At 36.6% G+C, this 27283-nt stretch overlaps 1 protein-coding gene across 4 annotated transcripts in view; it reads right to left on the bottom strand.

Moving 5' to 3' along the window:
- Window positions 1-27283, bottom strand: part of pcsk5b (proprotein convertase subtilisin/kexin type 5b) — a 353408-nt gene that overhangs the window by 202259 nt on the left and 123866 nt on the right. For all 4 annotated transcript variants that reach the window (XM_061933203.1, XM_061933210.1, XM_061933218.1 and 1 more), the window contains exons 6-9: window positions 27088-27176; window positions 26837-27009; window positions 13677-13889; window positions 3563-3663 (exon numbers count right to left, since the gene is read on the bottom strand). In XM_061933203.1, coding sequence (XP_061789187.1) covers window positions 3563-3663; window positions 13677-13889; window positions 26837-27009; window positions 27088-27176 — 576 coding nt within the window. The remainder of the gene's footprint in view (window positions 1-3562; window positions 3664-13676; window positions 13890-26836; window positions 27010-27087; window positions 27177-27283) is intronic.

The raw sequence follows: 27283 nt of genomic DNA, 5'->3' as shown, positions 1-27283 counted from the left end.
TATATATATATATATGTATGAAATACTTGACTTGGTGAATTCTAGCTGTCAATATACTCCTCCCCTCTTAACCACGCCCCCCCTCAACCACGCCCCCGTCCCGACCACGCCCCCACCTCCCGAAATCGGAGGTCTCAAGGTTGGCAAGTATGATATGGAATGCACTCCCAACAGGTGTAATAGAAAGTGCATCTCTATCCTCCTTCAAAACCACACTAAAGGAACACCTCCAGGCAGCTACAACCCTAGACTAACACCCTCCCCCCACCACATCCCACCTCCCCGGATTGTAATTAATCAAATGTAAATAATCAAATGTATATACTTGTTCTTATGCTTTCTGAGCTCACTATGTTCACTGCTCGCTGTACATATCCTACCAAGTCAGACCTACCGTATTTTTCGGACTATAAGTCGCTCCGGCTCAAAATGCTTAATAAAGAATGGGAAAAACATATATAAGTCGCACTGGAGTATAAGTCGCATTTTGGGGGGAAATTTATTTGATAAAAGCCAACACCAAGAATAGACATTTGAAAGGCAATTTAAAATAAATAAAGAATAGTGAACAACAGGCTGAATAAGTGTACGTTATATGAGGCATAAATAACCAACTGGTATGTTAACGTAACATATTATGGTAAGAGTCATTTAAATAACTATAACATATAGAACATGCTATACGTTTACCAAACAATCTGTCACTCCTAATCGCTAAATCCCATGAAATCTTATACGTCTAGTCTCTTACGTGAATGAGATAAATAATGTTATTTGATATTTTACGCTAATGTGTTAATAATTTCACACATAAGTCGCTCCTGAGTATAAGTCGCACCCCCGGCCAAACTATGAAAAAAACAGCGACTTATAGTCCGAAAAATACGGTAGTTGTTTGTGCTACATTCTATTGTATTGTTTCATACAATAGTTCTTATCTAAAAGTTTATTTTGAAATTCATGTTACATGTTAAAATTGTGGTATTTTAGAGGGGATGGGGCGGGCAAACGCATTAAATTGATTTAAATTCATTTCAATACGCTGTATCACAATACCAGTTTTTCAAGTTAAATTAATTAAACTCGTATCCCGAGGTACCACTGTATTTTGATTATTCTGATGAAGATGAATGGATAATAGATGGATAGATCAAACACAGAATTATCATCAATCAATGGAACATGTGTTTTATTGGGAGAAAAGGCGAGGTCTGGTCCAGCAATTAGCCCTGACACTGTGGGCCAGAAGGATTTCTTTCATCTTGCTGTCAGTCTGACAAAGAATAAAACTAATGTAGTTTGTATTACATTCTATTGTATTGTTTCATACAATAGTTTGTATTTAAAAGTTTATTTTTAAATTCATGTTACATGTTAAAATTGTGGTATTTTAGGGGGATGGGGCGGGTAAACACATTAAATTGATTTACCGTATTTTTCGGAGTATAAGTCGCACCGACCGAAAATGCATAATAAAGAAGGAAAAAAAACATATAAGTTGCACTGGAGTATAAGTCGCATTTTTGGGGGAAATCTATTTGATAAAAGCCAACACCAAGAATAGACATTTGACAGGCAATTTAAAATAAATAAAGAATAGTGAACAACAGGCTGAATAAGTGTACGTTATATGAGGCATAAATAACCAACTGGTATGTTAACGTAACATATTATGGTAAGAGTCATTCAAATAACTATAACATATAGAACATGCTATACGTTTACCAAACAATCTATCACTCCTAATCGCTAAATCCCATTAAATCTTATACGTCTAGTCTCTTACGTGAATGAGCTAAATAATGTTATTTGATATTTTACGGTAATGTGTTAATAATTTCACACATAAGTCGCTCCTGAGTATAAGTCGCACCCCCGGCCAAACTATGAAAAAAACTGTGACTTATAGTCCGAAAAATACGGTACACTGTTTCAATGTCCATTTCTCAGATGATATAATTGTTGATGACTGAAGTGCTGATTAGGGATGTCCCGATCCGATATTTGGATCGGATCTGCTGCCGATATTTGCCAAAAATTGCGTATCGGCAAGGCATGGGAAAATGCCGATCCAGATGCCACACGTCCACACCATCAAAATGCCGAGGCAAAAATTTCCACATCAACACCGTATGAAAAAATTAGTGATTTTTTTTGTTGTGATTTCCTTCTCTGCATGAAAGTTTAAAAGTAGCATATATTAATGCAGTATGAAGAAGAATGTTTTAATGTAGACATGCAAGCCTTGAAAGAACATTTTGAAAATCAAGACTACATTTCCTGCAAATGGGTGCATTTCTACCCTATATTTTAACTTTAGATTTATTCTCATATAAAACTCTTTTGGCTGTCTTTTTGACACTTACATCCGGCGCCCCCCTCCACACCCTGGATTATAAATAATGTAAATAATTCAATTGTGTGATGACTGTATTATGATGATAGTATATATCTGATAGTATATATCTGTATCATGAATCAATTTAAGTGGACCCAGACTTAAACAAGTTGAAAAACTTATTCGGGTGTTACCATTTAGTGGTCAATTGTACGGAATATGTACTTCACTGTGCAACCTACTAATAAAAGTCTCAATCAATCAATCAAAACACATAGAATCATCATACTGCTGTGATTATATGCATCAAGTGTTCATTCAAGGCTAAGGCAAAATATCGAGATATACTGTATATCGTGTATCGCAATATGGCCTTAAAATATCGCAATATTAAAAAAAGGCCATATCGCCCAGCCCTAGTTCAATGATGCCATTTCTGTTTGTCATGTATAATTTTGTCTATTTTGTGTTTATCCTTGAATAAGCAGGTCAGTTTCTTGTTACCAACCATTGTGTATTATTCAAACTCCCCTAATTCAGCTGGCTAGTTGTTATCAAGAGTACTAAAACCCTTTTCAACATGATTCTGACAACTAAGTCGGCTAAATAAGTTTAAACTTTAATACATGCTTGGATCGGTCAGTATCGGTATCGGATCGGAAATGCAAAAACAATATCGGTATCGGATCGGAAGTGCAAAAACCTGGATCGGGACATCCCCAGTGCTGATATCAACCAAACCTAACCCCCCGACCCCAACCCCCTCCACATCCCACCCCCCGGATTATAAATAATGTAAATAATTCAATGTATATACTCTGATGATTAACTTGTGTGATGACTGCATTATGATGATAGTATATATTTGTACCATGGATTGATTAACGTGGACCCGACTTAAACAAGTTGAAAAACTTACTGGGGTGTATTTAGTGGTCAATTGTACGGAATATGTACTGTACTGTGCAATCTACTAATAAGTCTCAATCAATCAATCAATCAATCAATCAATCACTCAATCAATCAATCAATCATATCACTATCATGGACACTGTTGGATACAGGCATGGAGAAACACTGTTCATTAACATTAGCGGTGTGTTCCCAGAATGGTGACTGACACAACATATAATATGAGACTTAAGTGTCTGACTCCCCGTTGCGACATACAAAAGGGATGAAGGGAAGGGATGAAGGGAAGGGATGGGGTTAAATGGATCTTACTTTGCTTCCAGAGCCAGGGCCACAATGGCTGCGGCCATGGGGGCCGAGGCCGACGTGCCAGTGTGACTGTCGGTGCACCGGTGCCTCAGGTCTGTCGTGATCTGCACAGTCAGAGAGAGCGAGGTCAGTCACGGCGAGCAAGATGAGTAGAAGGAAAAACAAGGGATAAACAACACTATAGTTATGGCGGGCAGGGACTGAAACCATGAGGATCAGGAGGATTTAGAGCAGTGGTTCTTAACCTTGTTGGAGGTACCGAACCCCACAAGTTTCATATGCGCATTCACCGAACCCTTCTTTAGTGAAAAATAAAATGTTTTTTTTTTTCAAATTCAAGACAGTTATGTGTTTTTGGTAACACTTTAGTATGGGGAACATATTCTAAGTAACAAAGACTAAATTTAGAGTTGTTTGGACACTCAGGGAACATATTCTAAGTAACACAGACTCAATTTAGAGTTATTTGGACACTAGGGGAACATATTCTAAGTAACAAAGACTTAATTTAGAGTTATTTGGACACTAGGGGAACGTATTCTAAGTAACAAAGACTTCATTTAGAGTTATTTGGACACTCAGGGAACATATTCTAAGTAACAAAGACTTCATTTAGAGTTATTTGGACACTCAGGGAACATATTCTAAGCAACAAAGACTAAATTTAGAGTTATTTGGACACTAGGGGAACATATTCTAAGTAACAAAGACTTCATTTAGAGTTATTTGGACACTCAGGGAACATATTCTAAGCAACAAAGACTACATTTAGAGTTATTTGGACACTAGGGGAACATATTCTAAGTAACAAAGACTTCATTTAGAGTTATTTGGACACTAGGGGAACATATTCTAAGTAACAAAGACTTCATTTAGAGTTATTTGGACACTCAGGGAACATATTCTAAGCAACAAAGACTACATTTAGAGTTATTTGGACACTAGGGGAACATATTCTAAGTAACAAAGACTTCATTTAGAGTTATTTGGACACTCGGGGACATATTCTAAGTAACAAAGACTCAATTTAGAGTTATTTGGACACTAGGGGAACATATTCTAAGTAACAAAGACTTAATTTAGAGTTATTTGGACACTCAGGGAACATATTCTAAGTAACAAAGACTTCATTTAGAGTTATTTGGACACTCGGGGACATATTCTAAGTAACAAAGACTTCATTTAGAGTTATTTGGACAATAGGGAAACATTCTAACTAACAAAGACTTAATTTAGAGTTATTTGGACACTCAGGGAACATATTCTAAGTAACAAAGACTTAATTTAGAGTTATTTGGACACTAGGGGAACATATTCTAAGTAATAAAGACTTAATTTAGAGTAATTTGGACACTCAGGGAACATATTCCAAGTAACAAAGACTTCATTTAGAGTTATTTGGACACTCGGGGACATATTCTAAGTAACAAAGACTCAATTTAGAGTTATTTGGACACTAGGGGAACATATTCTAAGTAGCAAAGACTTCATTTAGAGTTATTTGGACACTCAGGGAACATATTCTAAGTAAAAAAGACTTCATTTAGAGTTATTTGGACACTTAGGGAACATATTCTAAGTAACAAAGACTAAATTTAGAGTTATTTGAACACTAGGGGAACATATTCTAAGTAACAAAGACTCAATTTAGAGTTATTTGGACACTCAGAGAACATATTCTAAGTAACAAAGACTCAATTTAGAGTTATTTGGACACTAAGGGAACATATTCTAAGTAACAAAGACTTCATTTAGAGTTATTTGGACACTCAGGGAACATATTCTAAGTAACAAATACTTTAGAGTTATTTGGACACTTAGGGAACATATTCTAAGTAACAAAGACTAAATTTAGAGTTATTTGGACACTAGGGGAACATATTCTAAGTAACAAAAATTTCATTTAGAGTTATTTGGACACTAGGGGAACATATTTTAAGTAACAAAGACTAAATTTAGAGTTATTTGGACACGAGGGGAACATATTCTAAGTAACAAAGACTTCATTTAGAGTTATTTGGACACTAGGGGAACATATTCTAAGTAACAAAGACTTAATTTAGAGTTATTTGGACACTCAGGGAACATATTCTAAGTAACAAAGACTAAATTTAGAGTTATTTGGACACTCAGGGAACATATTCTAAGTAACAAATACTTTATTTAGAGTTATTTGGACACTTAGGGAACATATTCTAAGTAACAAAGACTTCATTTAGAGTTATTTGGACACTTAGGGAACATATTCTAAGTAACAAAGACTTCATTTAGAGTTATTTGGACACTCAGGGAACATATTCTAAGTAAAAAAGACTAAATTTAGAGTTATTTGGACACTAGGGGAACATATTCTAAGTAATAAAGACTTAATTTAGAGTTATTTGGACACTAGGGGAACATATTCTAACTAACAAAGACTTCATTTAGAGTTATTTGGACACTCAGGGACATATTCTAAGTAACAAAGACTCAATTTAGAGTTATTTGGACACTTAGGGAACATATTCTAAGTAACAAAGACTCAATTTAAAGTTATTTGGACACTAGGGGAACATATTCTAAGTAACAAAGACTTCATTTAGAGTTATTTGGACACTCAGGGAACATATTCTAAGTAACAAAGACTCAATTTAGAGTTATTTGGACACTTAGGGAACATATTCTAAGTAACAAAGACTTAATTTAGAGTTATTTGGACACTTAGGGAACATATTCTAAGTAACAAAGACTTCATTTAGAGTTATTTGGACACTCAGGGAACATATTCTAAGTAAAAAAGACTAAATTTAGAGTTATTTGGACTCTAGGGGAACATATTCTAAGTAACAAAGACTTCATTTAGAGTTATTTGGACACTCAGGGAACATATTCTAAGTAATAAAGACTTAATTTAGAGTTATTTGGACACTCAGGGAACATATTCTAAGTAACAAAGACTTCATTTAGAGTTATTTGGACACTAGGGGAACATATTCTAAGTAACAGAGACTTCATTTAGAGTTATTTGGACACTCAGGGAACATATTCTAAGTAAAAAAAGACTAAATTTAGAGTTATTTGGACACTAGGGGAACATATTCTAAGTAACAAAGACTCAATTTAGAGTTATTTGGACACCCAGGGAACATATTCTAAGTAACAAAGACTCAATTTAGAGTTATTTGGACACTAGGGGAACATATTCTAAGTAACAAAGACTTCATTTAGAGTTATTTGGACACTAGGGGAACATATTCTAAGTAACAAAGACTCAATTTAGAGTTATTTGGACACTAGGGGAACATATTCTAAGTAACAAAGACTCAATTTAGAGTTATTTGGACACTAGGGGAACATATTCTAAGTAACAAAGACTTCATTTAGAGTTATTTGAACACTAGGGGAACATATTCTAAGTAACAAAGACTCAATTTAGAGTTATTTGGACACTCAGGGAACATATTCTAAGTAACAAAGACTCAATTTAGAGTTAATTGGACACTAGGGGAACATATTCTAAGTAAAAAAGACTAAATTTAGAGTTATTTGGACACTAAGGGAACATATTCTAAGTAACAAAGACTTAATTTAGAGTAATTTGGACACTAGGGGAATATATTCTAAGTAACAAAGACTTCATTTAGAGTTATTTGGACACTAAGAGAACATATTCTAAGTAACAAAGACTCAATTTAGAGTTATTTGGACACTCAGGGAACATATTCTAAGTAACAAAGACTAAATTTAGAGTTATTTGGTTAGGGTTAGGGTCAGGGTTAGGGTTATAATAATGACTAGTTAAGAGCCAATATGTTACTAATTTGCATGTTAACAAACAACTAATTAATGGTGAATATGTTCCCCATACTAAAGTGTTACCATGGTTTTTTTACTGGTGCATAAAATGAACCGTGCATGAACATCACCTTGTTCAAACAACAAAACCAACACAGTGCATAAACTCACAACAAATTACACACCTGCAAACCAGTCAGCTGTTGCCGTATCCGTAATACGCCGATATGGAGAAGTTTGTATTTACATGATGAGTCGGGTGTGTCTCGACCTCCGCCGAACACCTGAGCCCGACTCACCGAACCCCTAGGGTTCCATGGAACCCAGGTTAAGAACCACTGATTTAGACACACCTGAATATCACATTTAAGCTTTGATAGACTTGACAGACAAAACACATTCTGTCTTCCAAAGAATTCAAGAATTCAATTCAACACCAGCAGAGAAACCAAATCCTAAAAAAAATGAACTTGTTTATTGAATGAATGAAATGTTTTGGTTCAGTCATATGGACTTTGAGAGCGTGGCAGTCACTGAGCCAAGAATAGTTTGACCAGCTCCTCGTCTGAGCCCTCATCAAAAGGACCTTCACTGGACTGAAAAGTTTGAGGGATTATCTCAGCACAAACACACACTGGTGAGTGATGGAAGCGGGCCGGTAACACGGACGGGAGAGAATGTTGTTCATGTAGATTAGGCCGACACGCAAAAAAAAAAAAAGGTTTGCACTCTCTAATTTGTATGAAGCGTCGGTAGCGTCGGTGCGGGGAATGTCGCGGGGCGGTGCCAGACAAGCTAGCTAACATTGGCTAACTGGCACTTTTCATCCTGGTGGACCGTGGGCCGTGGCCGTAAAATGCTTGAACCAGGTCAAGCTGGGTCTGGCATGTGGGGTGCAAAATACAGTTTCGCAGTAATGTTGGAGCTCCAAATCCAAAATGCATGGTGTTGAAGACACATGACTTCTATTAGGGCAGGGGTCGGCAACCTTTACCAGTCAAAGAGCCATTTTGACCAGTTTCGCAAATTATAGAAAACAATGGGAGCCGCAAATTTTTTTTGAAATTTTAAATGAAATAACACTGCATACAAAGTTTTCTTTTTGCTTTGTGCTATGTATAAACCAGGGGTCTCAGACACGCTGCCCACACCTTTATATGAAATTTGAAAGCTGGTGCGGCACGCGAGTTTTAAATGAATGGCGATTGTCAGCGTCATGCGTGCCGTGATGGTACAGCATCTAGCACCCACTACAACCAGCGTGCCTGGTCAGCCACTCCGCTTGCTCACGTAGGTGACAGCAAGGCATACTTGGTCAACAACCACACAGGTTACACTGACGGTGGCGGTATAAAAAAAACTATAACCCTCTTACTAATAATGCGCCACACTGTGAATCCACATCAAACAAGAATGACAAACACATTTCGGGAGAACATCTGCACAGTAACGCAACATAAACACAACAGGACAAATACCCAGAATCCCATGCAGCCCTAACTCCTCCGGGATACATTATACACCCCCGCTACCAAACCCCGCCCACCTCAACCGACGCACAGAGGGGGGGTTGATGTGTGAGGGAGCAGGGTTGGAGTGGGGGCGGGGTTTGGTGGTAGCAGGGGTGTATAATGGATTCCGGAAGAGTCAGGGCTGCATGGGATTCTGGGTGTTTGTTCTGTTGTGTTTATGTTGTGTTAAGGTGCAGATGTTCTCCCGAAATGTGTTTGTCATTCTTGTTTGGTTTTGGTTCAAAGTGTGGCGCATTATTAGTAAGAGTGTTAAAGTTGTTTTATATGGCCACCGTCAGTGTAACCTGTGTGGCTGTTGACCAAGTATGCCTTGCTGTCACGTACGTATGCAAGCAGAAGATGTATATTGTATAACGATTGTTGGGCTGGCACGCTGTTAATACAGATTGTAGAGAGCGCCAAATGTTGTATCATCATGGCACGCCCTTATTATAGCTGTAAGGGTGAAAACCGGTGAATACTAATCCCGGGTGTTTTCTGCGAGAGGCACTGAAATCCGGAAGTCTCACGGGAAATTGGGGGGTTCAGCAAGTAAACTGCTGAGCCGCATCAGAGTGATCAAAGAGCCGCATGCGGCTCCGGAGCCGCGGGTTGCCGACCCCTGACTTAGGGTGTTTTCACATTTACGGTCGTCCCTCGCTATCTCACTTTAAATTTTGCGACTCCGCTACAACGATATTTTTTTAAATGCGAGTTTCACATTTTTTGGTGGTAAATTAATCTTATATGTAATACAATGCAGTAGAGAATGCTTTAAAATGTAATATCGGTATCGGTTTCAATAAGTTACATTTATGACTTTTTAAAACGCCGCTGTACGGAGTGGTACACGGACGTAGGGAGAAGTACAGAGCGCCAATAAACCTTAAAGGCACTGCCTTTGCGTGCCGGTCCAATCACGTAATATTTACGGCTTTTCACACACACAAGTGAATGCAATGCATACTTGGTCAACAGCCATACAGGTCACACTGAGGGTGGCCGTATAAACAACTTTAACACTGTTACAAATATGCGCCACACTGTGAACCCACACCAAACAAGAATGACAAACACATTTCGGGAGAACATCCGCACCGTAACACAACATAAACACAACAGAACAAATACCCAGAATCCCTTGCAGCACTAACTCTTCCGGGACACTACAATATACACACCCAATATACACCCCTTCCACATTAATCATCCCATTCAAACCGTTCCAACTTCAAACTGTTCAACCTATTCGGGAATCGCGGGCTTTCCCTTGACAAATTCCCAAAATTCCCAGATTTCCAGGACATTTTCCGCATTCAAACTGAATTGGGCATTTCTCAAACTTCCACCATTTCCATATTTTTCAACCGATTCACACCATTCCACCTTCAACATATTCCAATCATCCTGGAAATTCATATCATTTTTCCAAGTTCAAAAAAATTCTTAAAATAAAGTTAAAGTACCAATGATTGTCACACACAAACACAGTAAGTGCGGTGAAATTTGTCCTCTGTATTTGACCCATCCCCTTGTTCACCCCCTGGGAGGTGAGGGGAGCAGTGAGCAGCAGCGGTGGCCACGCCCAGGAATCATTTTGGTGATTTAACCCCCAATTCTAAACCTTGATGCTGAGTGCCAAGCAGGGAGGTAATGGCTCCCATTTTTATAGTCTTTGGTATGACTCGGCCGGGGTTTGAACTCACGACCTACCGATCTCAGGGCGGACACTCTAACCACAAGGCCACTGAGCCGTTTTTCAACCGATTCAAACTATTCCACCTTCAACATATTCCAATCATCCTGGACATTCATATAATTTTTTCCAAGTTCAAAAAAATTCCAGGAATTCCCAGAATTCCAGGTTTTCCAAACCCTATTTTCACCCTTTTGTGTTTCGACTACTCCTCACACATTTTTCAACCCACTACAATCGTTCTACTGTCAAAACATTCCTCTTAATCAGGACAAAAAACTAAGTTGTTTTTTGAACTGGAAAAATTCCAGATTTTCCCGAAATTCCAGGAATTCCGTAATGTCAATTCTTAATTGAAAAATGTTACTACTTCAACATTTCTCGACCGATTTGAAAAATTCCAACACCAACTCATTCAGAAGATTCAAATAAAAATAAAAAAATCCCTCTTTTACCGGAATTCCCAAATTGTCATGAAATTTCCATTGAAATGAATGGGACATTTTTCCAAGTTGCACAATTCCCACATTTTTCATCCTGTTCAAACCACCGTTTGAGTGCCACAAGTCTTAAGACTAGTGGCACTCGAACCCGTGTGTGCTTTTTGAACATTTTACCGACTTTTCTCACTTTTCTCCCCGCCTTCCCGTGGGACTTTGCTGGGCGTGTTTTGGACACTTTGGGCATCCCAGCCGGCGGCGGGAGTTGTGGGACTCGAACCTGGGTAGGTATTTTGAAAATTTTTGGGACTTTTGCCGACTTTTCCAACTTGTATTCCCTCCCCTCCCTGTGGGACTCGGCTGCGTTTGTTATGGACATTTTGGGCATCCCGGGACTACATAAGATTTTATGTTGCAGTGTTTTACTTGTTTTAAGGGTTTTTGGTCCTAAATGATCTCAGTAAGATATTACAGTTTGTTGCTGAGATTTGATGACCTATATTGAGTAAAACATGCTTGAAACTAGAATATCAACTGTTGCAAAGCTGTGTCATCAACACTCACAAGTATAAAACTACTTTTTTAAAGTAATCATTTCTTACTTCAAGCATGTAAAAAAAATCATGACTTAGACACAATTGTGTCTCATAATTACAAACCCCGTTTCCATATGAGTTGGGAAATTGTGTTAGATGTACAGATAAAAGGAATACAATGATTTGCAAATCCTTTTCAACCCATATTCAGTTGAATATGCTACAAAGACAACATATTTGATGTTCAAACTGATAAACTTTTTTTTTTTTGCAAATAATCATTAACTTTAGAATTTGATGCCAGCAACACATTACAAAGAAGTTGGGAAAGGTGGCAATAAATACTGATAAAGTTGAGGAATGCTCATCAAACACTTATTTGGAACATCCCACAGGTGAACAGGCAAATTGGGAACAGGTGGGTGCCATGATTGGGTATAAAAGTAGATTCCATGAAATGCTCAGTCATTCACAAACAAGGATGGGGCGAGGGTCACCACTTTGTCAACAAATGCGTGAGCAAATTGTTGAACAGTTTAAGAAAAACCTTTCTCAACCAGCTATTGCAAGGAATTTAGGGATTTCACCATCTACGGTCCGTAATATCATCAAAGGGTTCAGAGAATCTGGAGAAATCACTGCACGTAAGCAGCTAAGCCCGTGACCTTCGATCCCTCAGGCTGTACTGCATCAACAAGCGACATCAGTGTGTAAAGGATATCACCACATGGACTCAGGAACACTTCAGAAACCCACTGTCAGTAACTACAGTTGGTCGCTACATCTGTAAGTGCAAGTTAAAACTCTCCTATGCAAGGCGAAAACCGTTTATCAACAACACCCAGAAACGCCGTCTGCTTCGCTGGGCCTGAGCTCATCTAAGATGGACTGATACAACGTGGAAAAGTGTTCTGTGGTCTGACGAGTCCACATTTCAAATTGCTTTTGGAAACTGTGGACGTCGTGTCCTCCGGACCAAAGAGGAAAAGAACCATCCGGACTGTTATAGGTGCAAAGTTGAAAAACCAGCATCTGTGATGGTATGTGGGTGTATTAGTGCCCAAGACATGGGTAACTTACACATCTGTGAAGGCGCCATTAATGCTGAAAGGTACATACAGGTTTTGGAGCAACATATGTTGCCATCCAAGCAACGTTACCATGGACGCCCCTGCTTATTTCAGCAAGACAATGCCAAGCCACGTGTTACATCAACGTGGCTTCATAGTAAAAGAGTGCGGGTACTAGACTGGCCTGCCTGTAGTCCAGACCTGTCTCCCATTGAAAATGTGTGGCGCATTATGAAGCCTAAAATACCACAACGGAGACCCCCGGACTGTTGAACAACTTAAGCTGTACATCAAGCAAGAATGGGAAAGAATTCCACCTGAGAAGCTTAAAAAATGTGTCTCCTCAGTTCTCAAACGTTTACTGAGTGTTGTTAAAAGGAAAGGCCATGTAACACAGTGGTGAACATGCCCTTTCCCAACTACTTTGGCACGTGTTGCAGCCATGAAATTCTAAGTTAATTATTATTTGCAAAAAAAAAAAAGTTTATGAGTTTGAACATCAAATATCTTGTCTTTGTAGTGCATTCAACTGAATATGGGTTGAAAAGGATTTGCAAATCATTGTATTCCGTTTATATTTACATCTAACACAATTTCTCAACTCATAGAAACGGGGGTTGTAAAACAGATGACAGCCAAATGGACTTTACTGTTTTATTTTCAATGAAACAATAGAAAATACGTACTCATATAGTAGTACAGTTGTTATTAGTGGGAATATACTTATTTTAAGGTATTTTTAGGTTCATTGAGGTTAGCTAATTTTACTTGTTTTGGAAAGTCTTGACAAGCCAAATTGTCTTGTTCTATTGGCGGATAATTTTGCTTAGTTCAAATAAAATACCCCTCATTTTTGTATTTTTTTTTCTTGTTTTTGAACACTGACTTTTTGCAGTGCAAACTATCCGTTCCGTTTGAGCATTTTGTTTGCTAACCTGGCATGATGTTGCTGTTAAAATGCTGACGTAGCTGTGTGTTTGTGTTCACCTCTACTCCCCATACCAAAATATGTGTGAAAAAACACTAGAGTAAGACCAAAACTGAGGACTAAAGAATGTTAACCCCAGATTTCCTGCTGACAGGTTCTTACAATCTTTCGGTCGTAATTCTCGCCGCTGCTGTAGGTAGTAGTCAGGGTGGACGAGCACTCCTCCAGGTACCAGGGCTTGCGTCCGCTCTCCGCCGTGCTGGAGATGGAGATGGTGTAGATGGAGTTGGTGTAGCCGTCACAAGAGCAGTGGTCCTGGCTTCGGCCGCCGTTGCCGGAAGCCCACACAAAGATTGAGCCCCGCCCCTTCCTCCCCTGGCAGGAAACAAAAGACAAGCAGCAGGTTTGGTGTGTGCACTCGTGCTCATCATCAGACTTTGTTTTGACACTGCTCGACATCAGAGAGGAAGACAAGGAAGGATCAATAGCGATGAAAGGGAAAGATCAAAACAGTTGTCTGCAGGGCTTGGCGGCACATTTGGAAGGAGGCACAAAAGATAGAATTTTCCCTTTGAAATGACTCGGTGTGGCATGTTGTATTGATGATGTAGTTTTCATCTCCTGACAGCAGACATCTCTAACAAACAATGACAAGTTAACTTTTATTTTAGCACATTTTATCGAATCACCTTTGGGGGACAACACTGCTTATAACGCATACTTGCCAACCCTCCCGAATTTTCCGGGAGACTCCCGAAATTCAGCGCCTCTCCCGAAAACCTCCCGGGACAAATATTCTCCCGAAAATCTCCCGATTTTCAGCCAGAGCTGGAGGCCACGCCCCCTCCAGCTCCATGCGACCTGAGTGAGGACAGCCTTTTTCATGACGGGAGGACAATAGGGTGACAAGAACTAAATCATCCAGACTACAGATACATTGTATTATTATGTTTATCTTACCTAAAAATAAATATATATATTAATTTTAAAAAATAAATAAAAATGTTTACTATATTTTGCTAAAAACATCAAAATGAATTATATTTTTATTTGTATTTTTTCTGACTCCTTATTACACTCAGCCATAGAATTATACATTAAAATAAACATATTTGAAATAATTAATTTTAAATGATCATAATAATTCATTTAAAATGACCATATTTATTTATTAAAATAATTGCTTGTTTATCAACAACTTTAACATTTTATTCATTACATTTTGAAGCCCTCAGAAGCCAAGTTATGTTATATTCCTTAAGATTTATTTATGCAAGTTTGAAGTATCAATTATCTAAACACAGTTTTGTTTGCATATTTTCAGGATGTAGATTATATATATATATATATATATATATATATATATATATATATATATAATGAAATACTTGACTTGGTGAATTCTAGCTGTCAATATACTCCTCCCCTCTTAACCCCCCCCCACCCCACCCCCCCACCCCCACACCTCCCGAAATTGGAGATCTCAAGGTTGGCAAGTATGTTATAACGTTTTTAAGAGACAAAAACATTGGACAACATTTCAAGAATTGCAGTGTTTCCTCAAAGTGATTTATTTTAATTGATGAATTACTCAGAAGATTGTTTTATGACATCATTTTGTACACTGCAAAAACTGAAATCTAAGTAAGATTAAATATCTCAAATAAGGGTGATATTTGCTTATTTTCTGTCTGATAAGATCATTCTTCTCACTGAGCAGATTTTATGTTAGAGTCTTTTACTTGTTTTAAGGGTTTTGGTCTCAGTAAGATACTACAGCTTGTTGCTGAGATTTGATGACCTATATTGAGTAAAACATGCTTGAAACTAGAATATCAACTGTTGCAAAGCTGTGTCATCAACACTCACAAGTATAAAACTACTTTTTTAAAGTAATCATTTCTTATTTCAAGCATGAAAAAAAAAATCATGACTTTGACACAATTGTGTCTCATAATTAAAACAGATGACAGCCAAATGGACTTTGCTGTTTTATTTTCAATGAAACAATAGAAAACACGTACTCATATAGTAGTACAGTTGGCACAGTACAGTAAAACTGACAGTTAATATTTAAACATTTGACATTTATAACAATTTTGAACAAAAATAGTTCATGCACATTCAGATAAATTCCTCAAAATCACAATTAAAAAAATTTTGGCCGGGGGCCGGGCTGTATATATGCACACTAATTGACTGAAAGAGCACGCACTTGGCATGATGATGTCATGTTATCCATGGAAAAATGCATTTTTAGACCATATGATTTGCCTGAGCGGCTAGGAGACCCCGAGAGTAACAAGCGGTTGCCTTGTTGCCTTTCCATTAAGAACAATAAATCAGTTTTTAGTATAAGTTTGCTGGTTTCAAGAAATGTAACGCCGAGCGCATATCATTATGTCAAGATAATGGCACTAGGAATAATCTCCCTTTTATTTATTGGTATTATTTCATTCTATTTTTATTTTATTATATATTACTATTATTATTATTACATTTTTATTTTTATTTTATTATTATTATTATATATTTTTTTATATATATATATATATATATTTTTCTCCCTCTCTCTCCTTTTCAGCCCGTCTGTCTGTCTCTGGCCTCGTATATGTGTGTGAGTGTGTGTGTGTGTGTGTGTGTGTGTGTGTGTGTGTGTGTGTGTGTGTGTGTGTGTGTGTGTGTGTGTGTGTGTGTGTGTGTGAGAGAGAATGTGTCTGTCTTTGTCGTCTTACTTGTTATATAAGTGTGCCATTTGTCCCTCGTTGGTGGGACCTGAGTGGGGTGGGAAGGTGGGTGGGTGGTTTGGGTTTTAAGGGAAAGGGTGTGAATAATTTACTGACTTTAAAATTGTACTGTTTCGACTTGCACTTTTTTCTGTCTATTTGAAAATGCCAATAAAAAAAGTTTGGAAAAAAAAAAAAAAAAGATAATGGCACTAGCATTTACTTCATTTAAGAATATTAATATAATAACATATTGAGCAAAAAGGTCTCATTTGTTTTTTCTATCAAGAAAAGTGCACTTATTAGTAAGAATATACTTATTTTAAGGTATTTTTGGGTTAATTGAGGTTAGCTAATTTTACTTGTTTTGGAAAGTCTTGACAAGCCGAATTTTCTTGTTCTATTGGCAGATAATTTTGCTTAGTTCAAATAAAATACCCCTCATTTTTGTATTTTTTTCCCCTTGTTTTTGAACACTGACTTTTTGCAGTGGGCACTTTTTTTCATCTAATGGAAACGCATAAACAGACCAAGACAAGTGAAAGACGAAAGAAGTGTTCTGCAGTGGTTCAGTAGAGATGGCACCTGGCACTTACTTGGAAAAACTAGACACTGTATATCGCTGTGCCTTACGAATTATTACTGTTTGTGGAAATCAGCGGGGGGTGTATATTGTAGCGACCTTGAAGAGTTAGTGCTGCAAGGGCTTCTGGGTATTTGTTCTGTTGTGTTTATGTTGTGTTACGGTGCGGATGTTCTCCCGAAACGTGTTTGTCATTCTTGTTTGGTGTGGGTTCACAGTGTGGCGCATATTTGTAACAGTGTTAAAGTTGTTCATACGGCCACCCTCAGTGTGACCTGTATGGCTGTTGACCAAGTATGCCTTGCATTCACTTGTGTATGTGAAAAGCCGTAGCTATTATGTGATTGGACCGGCACGCAAAGGCAGTGCCTTTAAGGTTTATTGGCACTCTGTACTTCTCCCTACGTCCGTGTACCTCATACATTTTACTTTTTGAAACCGATACTGATCATTTCCGATATCGCATTTTAAAGCATTTATCGGCGGATAATATCGGCAATCCGATATTATCGGACATCTCTAACAAAAATAGTTTTACTTTTTTGTTAATATTTTGGCTATGCAGATCTCAACATTACCCAATGAATAACGCATGAACCTTAAAAATCATTTGCATCTATTTTGCATTGATGATTATGCAAATACCACAGTCTGGGTTTTGTTTTGTTTTCTTTTATGTGTGACAGAGTCACTGAGACAAAAGGAAACGCTGACAGACGTGAGCAATGGCGAGTGCCCTCGTGAGCAATTAGCCAAAAAAGAAAGGAGTAAAAGAGGAGTCAAAGTAAAAGGAAAAGAGAACACTACTTGCTATGATTGACATATTCATTTGAGACTACAATTGATAATCTAATATGTAATTTGGTTAAGGAATTAGGTTGATGTAAGGAATTGTTGCCTTTTTTGGGAGGGGAACAACTTTCTTATTCTTTTTACAAGGAACAGTAAGGAGGAAACACCTGTGAACATGCAGCTGCAAAGTCCAAAGACCGTGCCCTTGTCCTCGAGTGTCAGCGTTGTTGTGCGGCACTGACAGCATAGCTCTATCTGTACTAGAGTGTCTCTCTGGATTGTCGCTACACTCACAAGCAAGCCTTCTCGGATCAGCTTCAACCTAACATAAAGATAAACATCGTCTGTCTTTCTGTCCGTCTCCTCGCCTCAGACGTCCTACGAGGTCTGACCTTTGACTCGCACTCCACATTGTTTGTTGTTTGAAATCTGCCAACTTACTTTGTCATGTGTGACTACAGCAATTCACAGGAAACTTTTTCCATGGCAAAAAAAACATTGATTTAAAACCTGAGACTTCACTAAGACTTCAGCTCACTGAGCATTTAAAGGGGAACATTATCACCAGACCTATGTAAGCGTCAATATATACCTTGATGTTGCAGAAAAAACACCATATATTTTTTTAACCGATTTCCGAACTCTAAATGGGTGAATTTTGGCGAATTAAACGCCTTTCTAATATTCGCTCTCGGAGCGATGACGTCACAACATGACGGCACATCGGGAAGCAATCCGCCATTTTCTCAAACACATTACAAACACCGAGTCAAATCAGCTCTGTTATTTTCCGTTTTTTCGACTGTTTTCCGTACCTTGGAGACATCATGCCTCGTCGGTGTGTTGTCGGAGGGTGTAACAACACGAACAGGGACGGATTCAAGTTGCACCAGTGGCCCAAAGATGCGAAAGTGGCAAGAAATTGGACGTTTGTTCCACACATTTTACCGACGAAAGCTATGCTACGACAGAGATGGCAAGAATGTGTGGATATCCTGCGACACTCAAAGCAGATGCATTTCCAACCATAAAGTCAAAGAAATCTGCCGCCAGACCCCCATTGAATCTGCCGGAGTGTGTGAGCAATTCAGGGACAAAGGACCTCGGTAGCACGGCAAGCAATGGCGGCAGTTTGTTCCCGCAGACGAGCGAGCTAAACCCCCTGGATGTCTTGGCTCACACCGTCCCTTATGCCACCGAAGATGATCAAGAGAAGAATATCGACCCTAGCTTCCTTGGCCTGCTGACATCAACTCCAAAACTGGACAGATCAGCTTTCAGGAAAAGAGCGCGGATGAGGGTATGTCTACAGAATATATTAATTGATGAAAATTGGGCTGTCTGCACTCTCAAAGTGCATGTTGTTGCCAAATGTATTTCATATGCTGTAAACCTAGTTCATAGTTGTTAGTTTCCTTTAATGCCAAACAAACACATACCAATCGTTGGTTAGAAGGCGATCGCCGAATTCGTCCTCGCTTTCTCCCGTGTCGCTGGCTGTCGTGTCGTTTTTGTCGGTTTCGCTTGCATACGGTTCAAACCGATATGGCTCAATAGCTCCAGTTTCTTCTTCAATTTCGTTTTCGCTACCTGCCTCCACACTACAACCATCCGTTCCAATACATGCGAAATCTGTTGAATCGCTTAAGCCGCTGAAATCCGAGTCTGAATCCGAGCTAATGTCGCTATAGCTTGCTGTTCTATCCGCCATGTTTGTTTGTGTTGGCATCACTATGTGACGTCACAGGAAAATGGACGGGTGTATATAACAATGGTTAAAATCAGGCACTTTGAAGCTTTTTTAGGGATATTGCATGATGGGTAAAATTTTGAAAAAAACTTCAAAAAATAAAATAAGCCACTGGGAACTGATTTTTAATGGTTTTAACCCTTCTGGGATTGTGATAATGTTCCCCTTTAAAGCAGCAGTGTTCAAAATGCTGCCAAGGGGCAATTTTCGGCCCCAAGCCATCTGCAGATCGTAATATACAAAAAAACTTATTCAAAATTAGAAAAATCATTCTAATAATTTGCTTTGTCTCCTATTACACAAAGCTAAAATGTCAATATTTGGTTAACTTAACCTATATTATTAACCTACACTAGATTGTAGGTTAATGCATCAAAGTGGTCCCTCCACGCTTAAATTTTCCTGTAAGTAGGCAGTGGAAAAACAACCCCAACCACGATGGCAAATGAGGAAAAAAAGTTAAGAAAACCATTGAACGGGAAGTGGAAGTTATTGCAATGTAGGGAAACGGTACACAAATGCCTCGGTCCTTGCTGCGCAGTACAAAATGGCTATATTAACATCCATCCATCCATTTTTTACCGCTTGTCCCTTTTGGGGTAGCGGGGGGTGCTGGAGCCTATCTCTGCTGCATTCGGGCGGAAGGCGGGGTACACCCTGGACAAGTCGCCACCTCATCGCAGGGCCAACACAGATAGACAGACAACATTCACACACTCAAAAAAATGACTCATTGGATGAACTCAATTAAAATGAGGGCAGGATTTCCATCCAATTGACTTGGATTTGATGTCTTTTGCAGTATATATTGATATCGTTTTATCACCCAGCCCTATCGGCCTTAAAAAAAAAAAAAAATTATTTCAATTTATTTGTTATCAATTATGTGTCTTTGTATGGCCCAGCCCTATGGGGATTTTTTCAGAATATTTTTATTTTTTTGAACTGATTTTGATTTTAATTATTTTGCGATATATTTTGATAACATTTTATTGTCCAGCCCTACAGGGATTTTTTCTGAATGTTTTTTAATTGATATCAATTTTATGTCTTTTGCAATATATATAGCAATTGTTTTATCGCCAAGCCTTTATCCATTTTTTTCCCCATTTTTTTTATATCTATGTGTCTGTAATGATATATATTGATATCGTTTTATCGCCCAGCCCTATCGGCCTTTTTCCTACTTTTTTTTTTCCGTTATCAATTATGTGTCTATCATGATATATATTTTTTTTGTACGGCCCAGCCCTATGGGGATTTTTTCAGAATATTTTTATTTTTTTGAACTGATTTTGATTTTATTTATTTTGCGATATATTTTGATAACATTTTATTGTCCAGCCCTACGAGGATTTTTTCTGAATGTTTTTTTTTTTTTTTTTTTTTGTTAATTGATATCGATTTTATGTCTTTTGCAACATATATTGCAATTGTTTTATCGCCCAGCCTTTTCGGCCTTTTTCCATTTTTATTTTTTATTTTTTATATCTATGTGTCTGTAATGATATATATTGATATCGTTTTATCGCCCAGCCCTATCGGCCTTTTTCCTACTTTTTTTTTTTCGTTATCAATTATGTGTCTATCATGATATATATATTTTTTGTATGGCCCAGCCCTATGGGGATTTTTTCAGAATAGTTTTATTTTTTTGAACTGATTTTGATTTTATTTATTTTGCGATATATTTTGATAACATTTTATTGTCCAGCCCTACGAGGATTTTTTCTGAATGTTTTTTTGTTGTTGTTAATTGATATCGATTTTATGTCTTTTGCAATATATATTGCAATTGTTTTATCGCCCAGCCTTTTCGGCCTTTTTCCATTTTTTTCCCCATTTTTTTATATCTATGTGTCTGTAATGATATATATTGATATCGTTTTATCGCCCAGCCCAATCGGCCTTTTTCCTACTTTTTTTTTTTTCGTTATCAATTATGTGTCTATCATGATATATATTTTTTTTGTATGGCCCAGCCCTATGGGGATTTTTTCAGAATATTTTTATTTTTTTGAACTGATTTTGATTTTATTTATTTTGCGATATATTTTGATAACATTTTATTGTCCAGCCCTACGAGGATTTTTTCTGAATGTTTTTTTTTTTTTTTTTTTTGTTAATTGATATCGATTTTATGTCTTTTGCAATATATATTGCAATTGTTTTATCGCCCAGCCTTTTCGGCCTTTTTCCATTTTTATTTTTTTATTTTTTATATCTATGTGTCTGTAATGATATATATTGATATCGTTTTATCGCCCAGCCCTATCGGCCTTTTTCCTACTTTTTTTTTTTCGTTATCAATTATGTGTCTATCATGATATATATATTTTTTGTATGGCCCAGCCCTATGGGGATTTTTTCAGAATATTTTTATTTTTTTGAACTGATTTTGATTTTATTTATTTTGCGATATATTTTGATAACATTTTATTGTCCAGCCCTACGAGGATTTTTTCTGAATGTTTTTTTGTTGTTGTTGTTAATTGATATCGATTTTATGTCTTTTGCAATATATATTGCAATTGTTTTATCGCCCAGCCTTTTCGGCCTTTTTCCATTTTTTCCCCCATTTTTTTATATCTATGTGTCTGTAATGATATATATTGATATCGTTTTATCGCCCAGCCCAATCGGCCTTTTTCCTACTTTTTTTTTTTCGTTATCAATTATGTGTCTATCATGATATATTTTTTTTTTGTATGGCCCAGCCCTATGGGGATTTTTTCCAGAATATTTTTATTTTTTTGAACTGATTTTGATTTTATTTATTTTGCGATATATTTTGATAACATTTTATTGTCCAGCCCTACGAGGATTTTTTCTGAATGTTTTTTTTTTTTTTTAATTGATATCGATTTTATGTCTTTTGCAATATATATATTGCAATTGTTTTATCGCCCAGCCTTTTCGGCCTTTTTCCATTTTTTTTCCCCCATTTTTTTATATCTATGTGTCTGTAGTGATATATATTGATATTGTTTTATCGCCCAGCCCTATCGGCCTTTTTCCTACTTTTTTTTTTTCCGTTATCAATTATGTGTCTATCATGATATATATTTTTGTTTTATGGCCCAGCCCTATGGGGATTTTTTCAGAATATTTTTATTTTTTTTGAACTGATTTTGGTTTTATTTATTTTGCGATATTTTGATAACATTTTATTGTCCAGCCCTACGGGGATGTTTTCTGAATGCTTTTTAATTGATATCAATTTTATGTCTTTTGCAATATATATTGCAATTGTTTTATCGCCCAGCCTTTTTCCATTTCCCCCCCCCATTTTTTTATATCTATGTGTCTGTAATGATATATATTGATATCGTTTTATCGCCCAGCCCTATCGGCCTTTTTCCTATTTTTTTTTTGTTATCAATTATGTGTCTATCATGATATATATTTTTTTTGTATGGCCCAGCCCTATGGGGATTTTTTCAGAATATTTTTATTTTTTTGAACTGATTTTGATTTTAATTATTTTGCGATATATTTTGATAACATTTTATTGTCCAGCCCTACGGGGATTTTTTCTGAATGTTTTTCTTTTTTTTTAATTGATATCGATTTTATGTCTTTTGCAATATATATTGCAATTGTTTTATCGCCCAGCCTTTTCGGCCTTTTTCCATTTTTATTTTTTATATCTATGTGTCTGTAATGATTTATATTGATATCGTTTTATCGCCCAGCCCTATCGGCCTTTTTCCTACTTTTTTTTTTCCGTTATCAATTATGTGTCTATCATGATATATATTTTTTTTGTATGGCCCAGCCCTATGGGGATTTTTTCAGAATGTTTTTATTTTTTTGAACTGATTTTGATTTTAATTATTTTGCGATATATTTTGATAACATTTTATTGTCCAGCCCTACGAGGATTTTTTCTGAATGTTTTTTTGTTGTTGTTGTTAATTGATATCGATTTTATGTCTTTTGCAATATATATTGCAATTGTTTTATCGCCCAGCCTTTTCGGCCTTTTTCCATTTTTTTCCCCCATTTTTTTATATCTATGTGTCTGTAATGATATATATTGATATCGTTTTATCGCCCAGCCCAATCGGCCTTTTTCCTACTTTTTTTTTTTTCGTTATCAATTATGTGTCTATCATGATATATATATTTTTTGTATGGCCCAGCCCTATGGGGATTTTTTCAGAATATTTTTATTTTTTTGAACTGATTTTGATTTTATTTATTTTGCGATATATTTTGATAACATTTTATTGTCCAGCCCTACGAGGATTTTTTCTGAATGTTTTTTTTTTTTTAATTGATATCGATTTTATGTCTTTTGCAATATATATATTGCAATTGTTTTATCGCCCAGCCTTTTTCCATTTTTATTTTTTTATTTTTTATATCTATGTGTCCGTAATGATATATATTGATATCGTTTTATCGCCTAGCCCTATCGGCCTTTTTCCTACTTTTTTTTTTCCGTTATCAATTATGTGTCTATCATGATATATATTTTTTTTGTATGGCCCAGCCCTATGGGGATTTTTTCAGAATATTTTTATTTTTTTGAACTGATTTTGATTTTAATTATTTTGCGATATATTTTGATAACATTTTATTGTCCAGCCCTACGAGGATTTTTTCTGAATGTTTTTTTTTTTTTTTGTTAATTGATATCGATTTTATGTCTTTTGCAATATATATTGCAATTGTTTTATCGCCCAGCCTTTTGGGCCTTTTTCCATTTTTTTCCCCCATTTTTTTATATCTATGTGTCTGTAATGATATATATTGATATCGTTTTATCGCCCAGCCCTATCGGCCTTTTTCCTACTTTTTTTTTTCCGTTATCAATTATGTGTCTATCATGATATATATATTTTTTGTATGGCCCAGCCCTATGGGGATTTTTTCAGAATATTTTTATTTTTTTGAACTGATTTTGATTTTATTTATTTTGCGATATATTTTGATAACATTTTATTGTCCAGCCCTACGAGGATTTTTTCTGAATGTTTTTTTGTTGTTGTTGTTAATTGATATCGATTTTATGTCTTTTGCAATATATATTGCAATTGTTTTATCGCCCAGCCTTTTCGGCCTTTTTCCATTTTTATTTTTTTATTTTTTATATCTGTGTCTGTAATGATATATATTGATATCGTTTTATCGCCCGGCCCTATCGGCCTTTTTCCTACTTTTTTTTTTCCGTTATCAATTATGTGTCTATCATGATGTATATTTTTTTTGTATGGCCCAGCCCTATGGGGATTTTTTCAGAATATTTTTATTTTTTTGAACTGATTTTGATTTTATTTATTTTGCGATATATTTTGATAACATTTTATTGTCCAGCCCTACGAGGATTTTTTCTGAATGTTTTTTTTTGTTTTTTTGTTAATTGATATCGATTTTATGTCTTTTGCAATATATATTGCAATTGTTTTATCGCCCAGCCTTTTGGGCCTTTTTCCATTTTTTCCCCCCATTTTTTTATATCTATGTGTCTGTAATGATATATATTGATATCGTTTTATCGCCCAGCCCTATCAGCCTTTTTCCTACTTTTTTTTTTTCGTTATCAATTATGTGTCTATCATGATATATATATTTTTTGTATGGCCCAGCCCTATGGGGATTTTTTTAGAACATTTTTATTTTTTTTGAACTGATTTTGATTTTATTTATTTTGCGATATATTTTGATAACATTTTATTGTCCAGCCCTACGAGGATTTTTTCTGAAATTTTTTTTTTTTTTTTTTGTTAATTGATATCGATTTTATGTCTTTTGCAATATATATTGCAATTGTTTTATCGCCCAGCCTTTTCGGCCTTTTTCCATTTTTATTTTTTTATTTTTTATATCTATGTGTCTGTAATGATATATATTGATATCGTTTTATCGCCCAGCCCTATCGGCCTTTTTCCTACTTTTTTTTTTTTTCGTTATCAATTATGTGTCGATCATGATATTAACATATGGCAATAATAATAATAATAATTAGACATGGGTACTGAATTGGGTATTTTTATAGGTAACGATTAAATGATGTCAGTTCTACAACGTACCGATTCAGGTGAAAATCAAACATTACCATACATTTGTTGCATGTGACGTCACATCCAGTTGCAGACTGAGCAGCGGCTCAAGCATTTGGCGGGCAAACAATAGTATTCATAGGTGACTACCTGGTTAGGTTGAAATTTCCAATGCTAACAAAGCAGGTATGACTCATAGAAAACCCTCAAAAGTAAGGCTTCGTTTTTTTAAATGTGCTAGCTGGATGTTGGCTCTGCCATATACTGTACATACTGCAAGCATTAGCAATTTTACATGGTCATTTCAACACCTCCAAATTTGCTAATCAAAACTACAACTAATATGCATGTTACAATCAAACAGCTAATGTAAGTACCATACTTGCCAACCTTGAGACCTCCGATTTCGGGAGGTGGGGGCGTGGTCGGGGGTGGGGCAGGGCGTGGTTAAGGGCGTGGTTAAGAGGGGAGGAGTATATTGACAGCTAGAATTCACCAAGTCAAGTATTTCATATATATATATATATATATATATATATATATATATATTTATGTCTACATCCTGAAAATATGCAAACAAAACTGTGTTTAGATAATTGATACTTCAAACTTGCATAAATAAATATTAAGGAATATAACATAACTTGGCTTCTGAGAACTTCAAAATGTAATGAATAAAATGCTAAAGTTGTTGATAAACAAGCAATTATTTTAATAATTAAATATGGTCATTTTAAATGAATTATTATGATCATTTAAAATTAATTATTTCAAATATGTTTATTTGAATGTATAATTCTATGGCTGGATGTAATAAGGAGTCAGAAAAAATACAAATAAAAATACAATTAATTTTGATGTTTTTAGCAAAATATAGTAAAAATTTATTTCGTTTTTTTATTTTTTTTTATTAATAAATATATTTATTTTTAGGTAACATAAACATAATAATACAATTTCTATCTAGTCTGGATGATTTAGTTCTTGTCACCCTGTTGTCCTCCCGTCGTGAAAAAAGGCTGTCCTCACTCAGGTCCGCATGGAGCTGGAGGGGGCGTGGCCTCCAGCTCCGGCTGAAAATCGGGAGATTTTCGGGAGAATATTTGTCCCGGGATGTTTTCGGGAGAGGCGCTGAATTTCGGGAGTCTCCCGGAAAATTCGGGAGGGTTGGCAAGTATGGTAAGTACAATACTTATAAAATACTTACAGTATAAAAACCGTGGTGGACAAAAGTTGGAAAAGTTGGCAAAAGTCCCAAAAATGTTCAAAATACCTACCCAGGTTCGAGTCCCACAAGTTTCGCTGCCGGCCGCGCAAGTATCGGTAATTAAGAGTTGGATAATATCCCTAGTGTTTTGCCTTTATGCGAGGCGACTTCAATCCTCCCTCCATTCTGCTTCATGTTCTTTATTCATATTTCCATGTGATTTTTTTGTATGTAAATATAGGCTGCAGTGTCTCACCATGCGGATGCCATTCTCAAAAGCCTGCCTGGCCAAAGACGCCGGTCCATCCACCGTCTTGCCGTCATCGTCAGGCCCCCAGCTGGCGCTGTAGATGTCGATGTGCTGCGGCTGCAGGCTGAGAGATTTGGCTTCGACCATGTCCGTTACGTCCCCGTCCAGCATGCGCACACCTGACATACGATGGACGCACAAAAAGCTTAGAGCTACTCTGATGAATAAACGCAATGTACAAAAAAAAAAACAGATACCTCCTATTCTGGCATTGTAGGCAATTCCCACAATGCAGTGGGAGTTGTTTGCTGACGCGGCAACTTCTCCTGCACACCGTGTCCCGTGTCTGAACAGAGACGGACGAAAGGGGAACACGTTAGGTATTACACAAATGTATACACACACTGCAAAAACTGAAATCTAAGTAAGATGAAATATCTCAAATAAGGGTGA

This window comes from Nerophis lumbriciformis, linkage group LG03 (assembly GCF_033978685.3).
Source record: "Nerophis lumbriciformis linkage group LG03, RoL_Nlum_v2.1, whole genome shotgun sequence".
In the NCBI taxonomy this organism is placed as follows: Eukaryota; Metazoa; Chordata; class Actinopteri; order Syngnathiformes; family Syngnathidae; genus Nerophis; species Nerophis lumbriciformis.
This window is presented reverse-complemented; position numbering and strand designations above follow the sequence as displayed.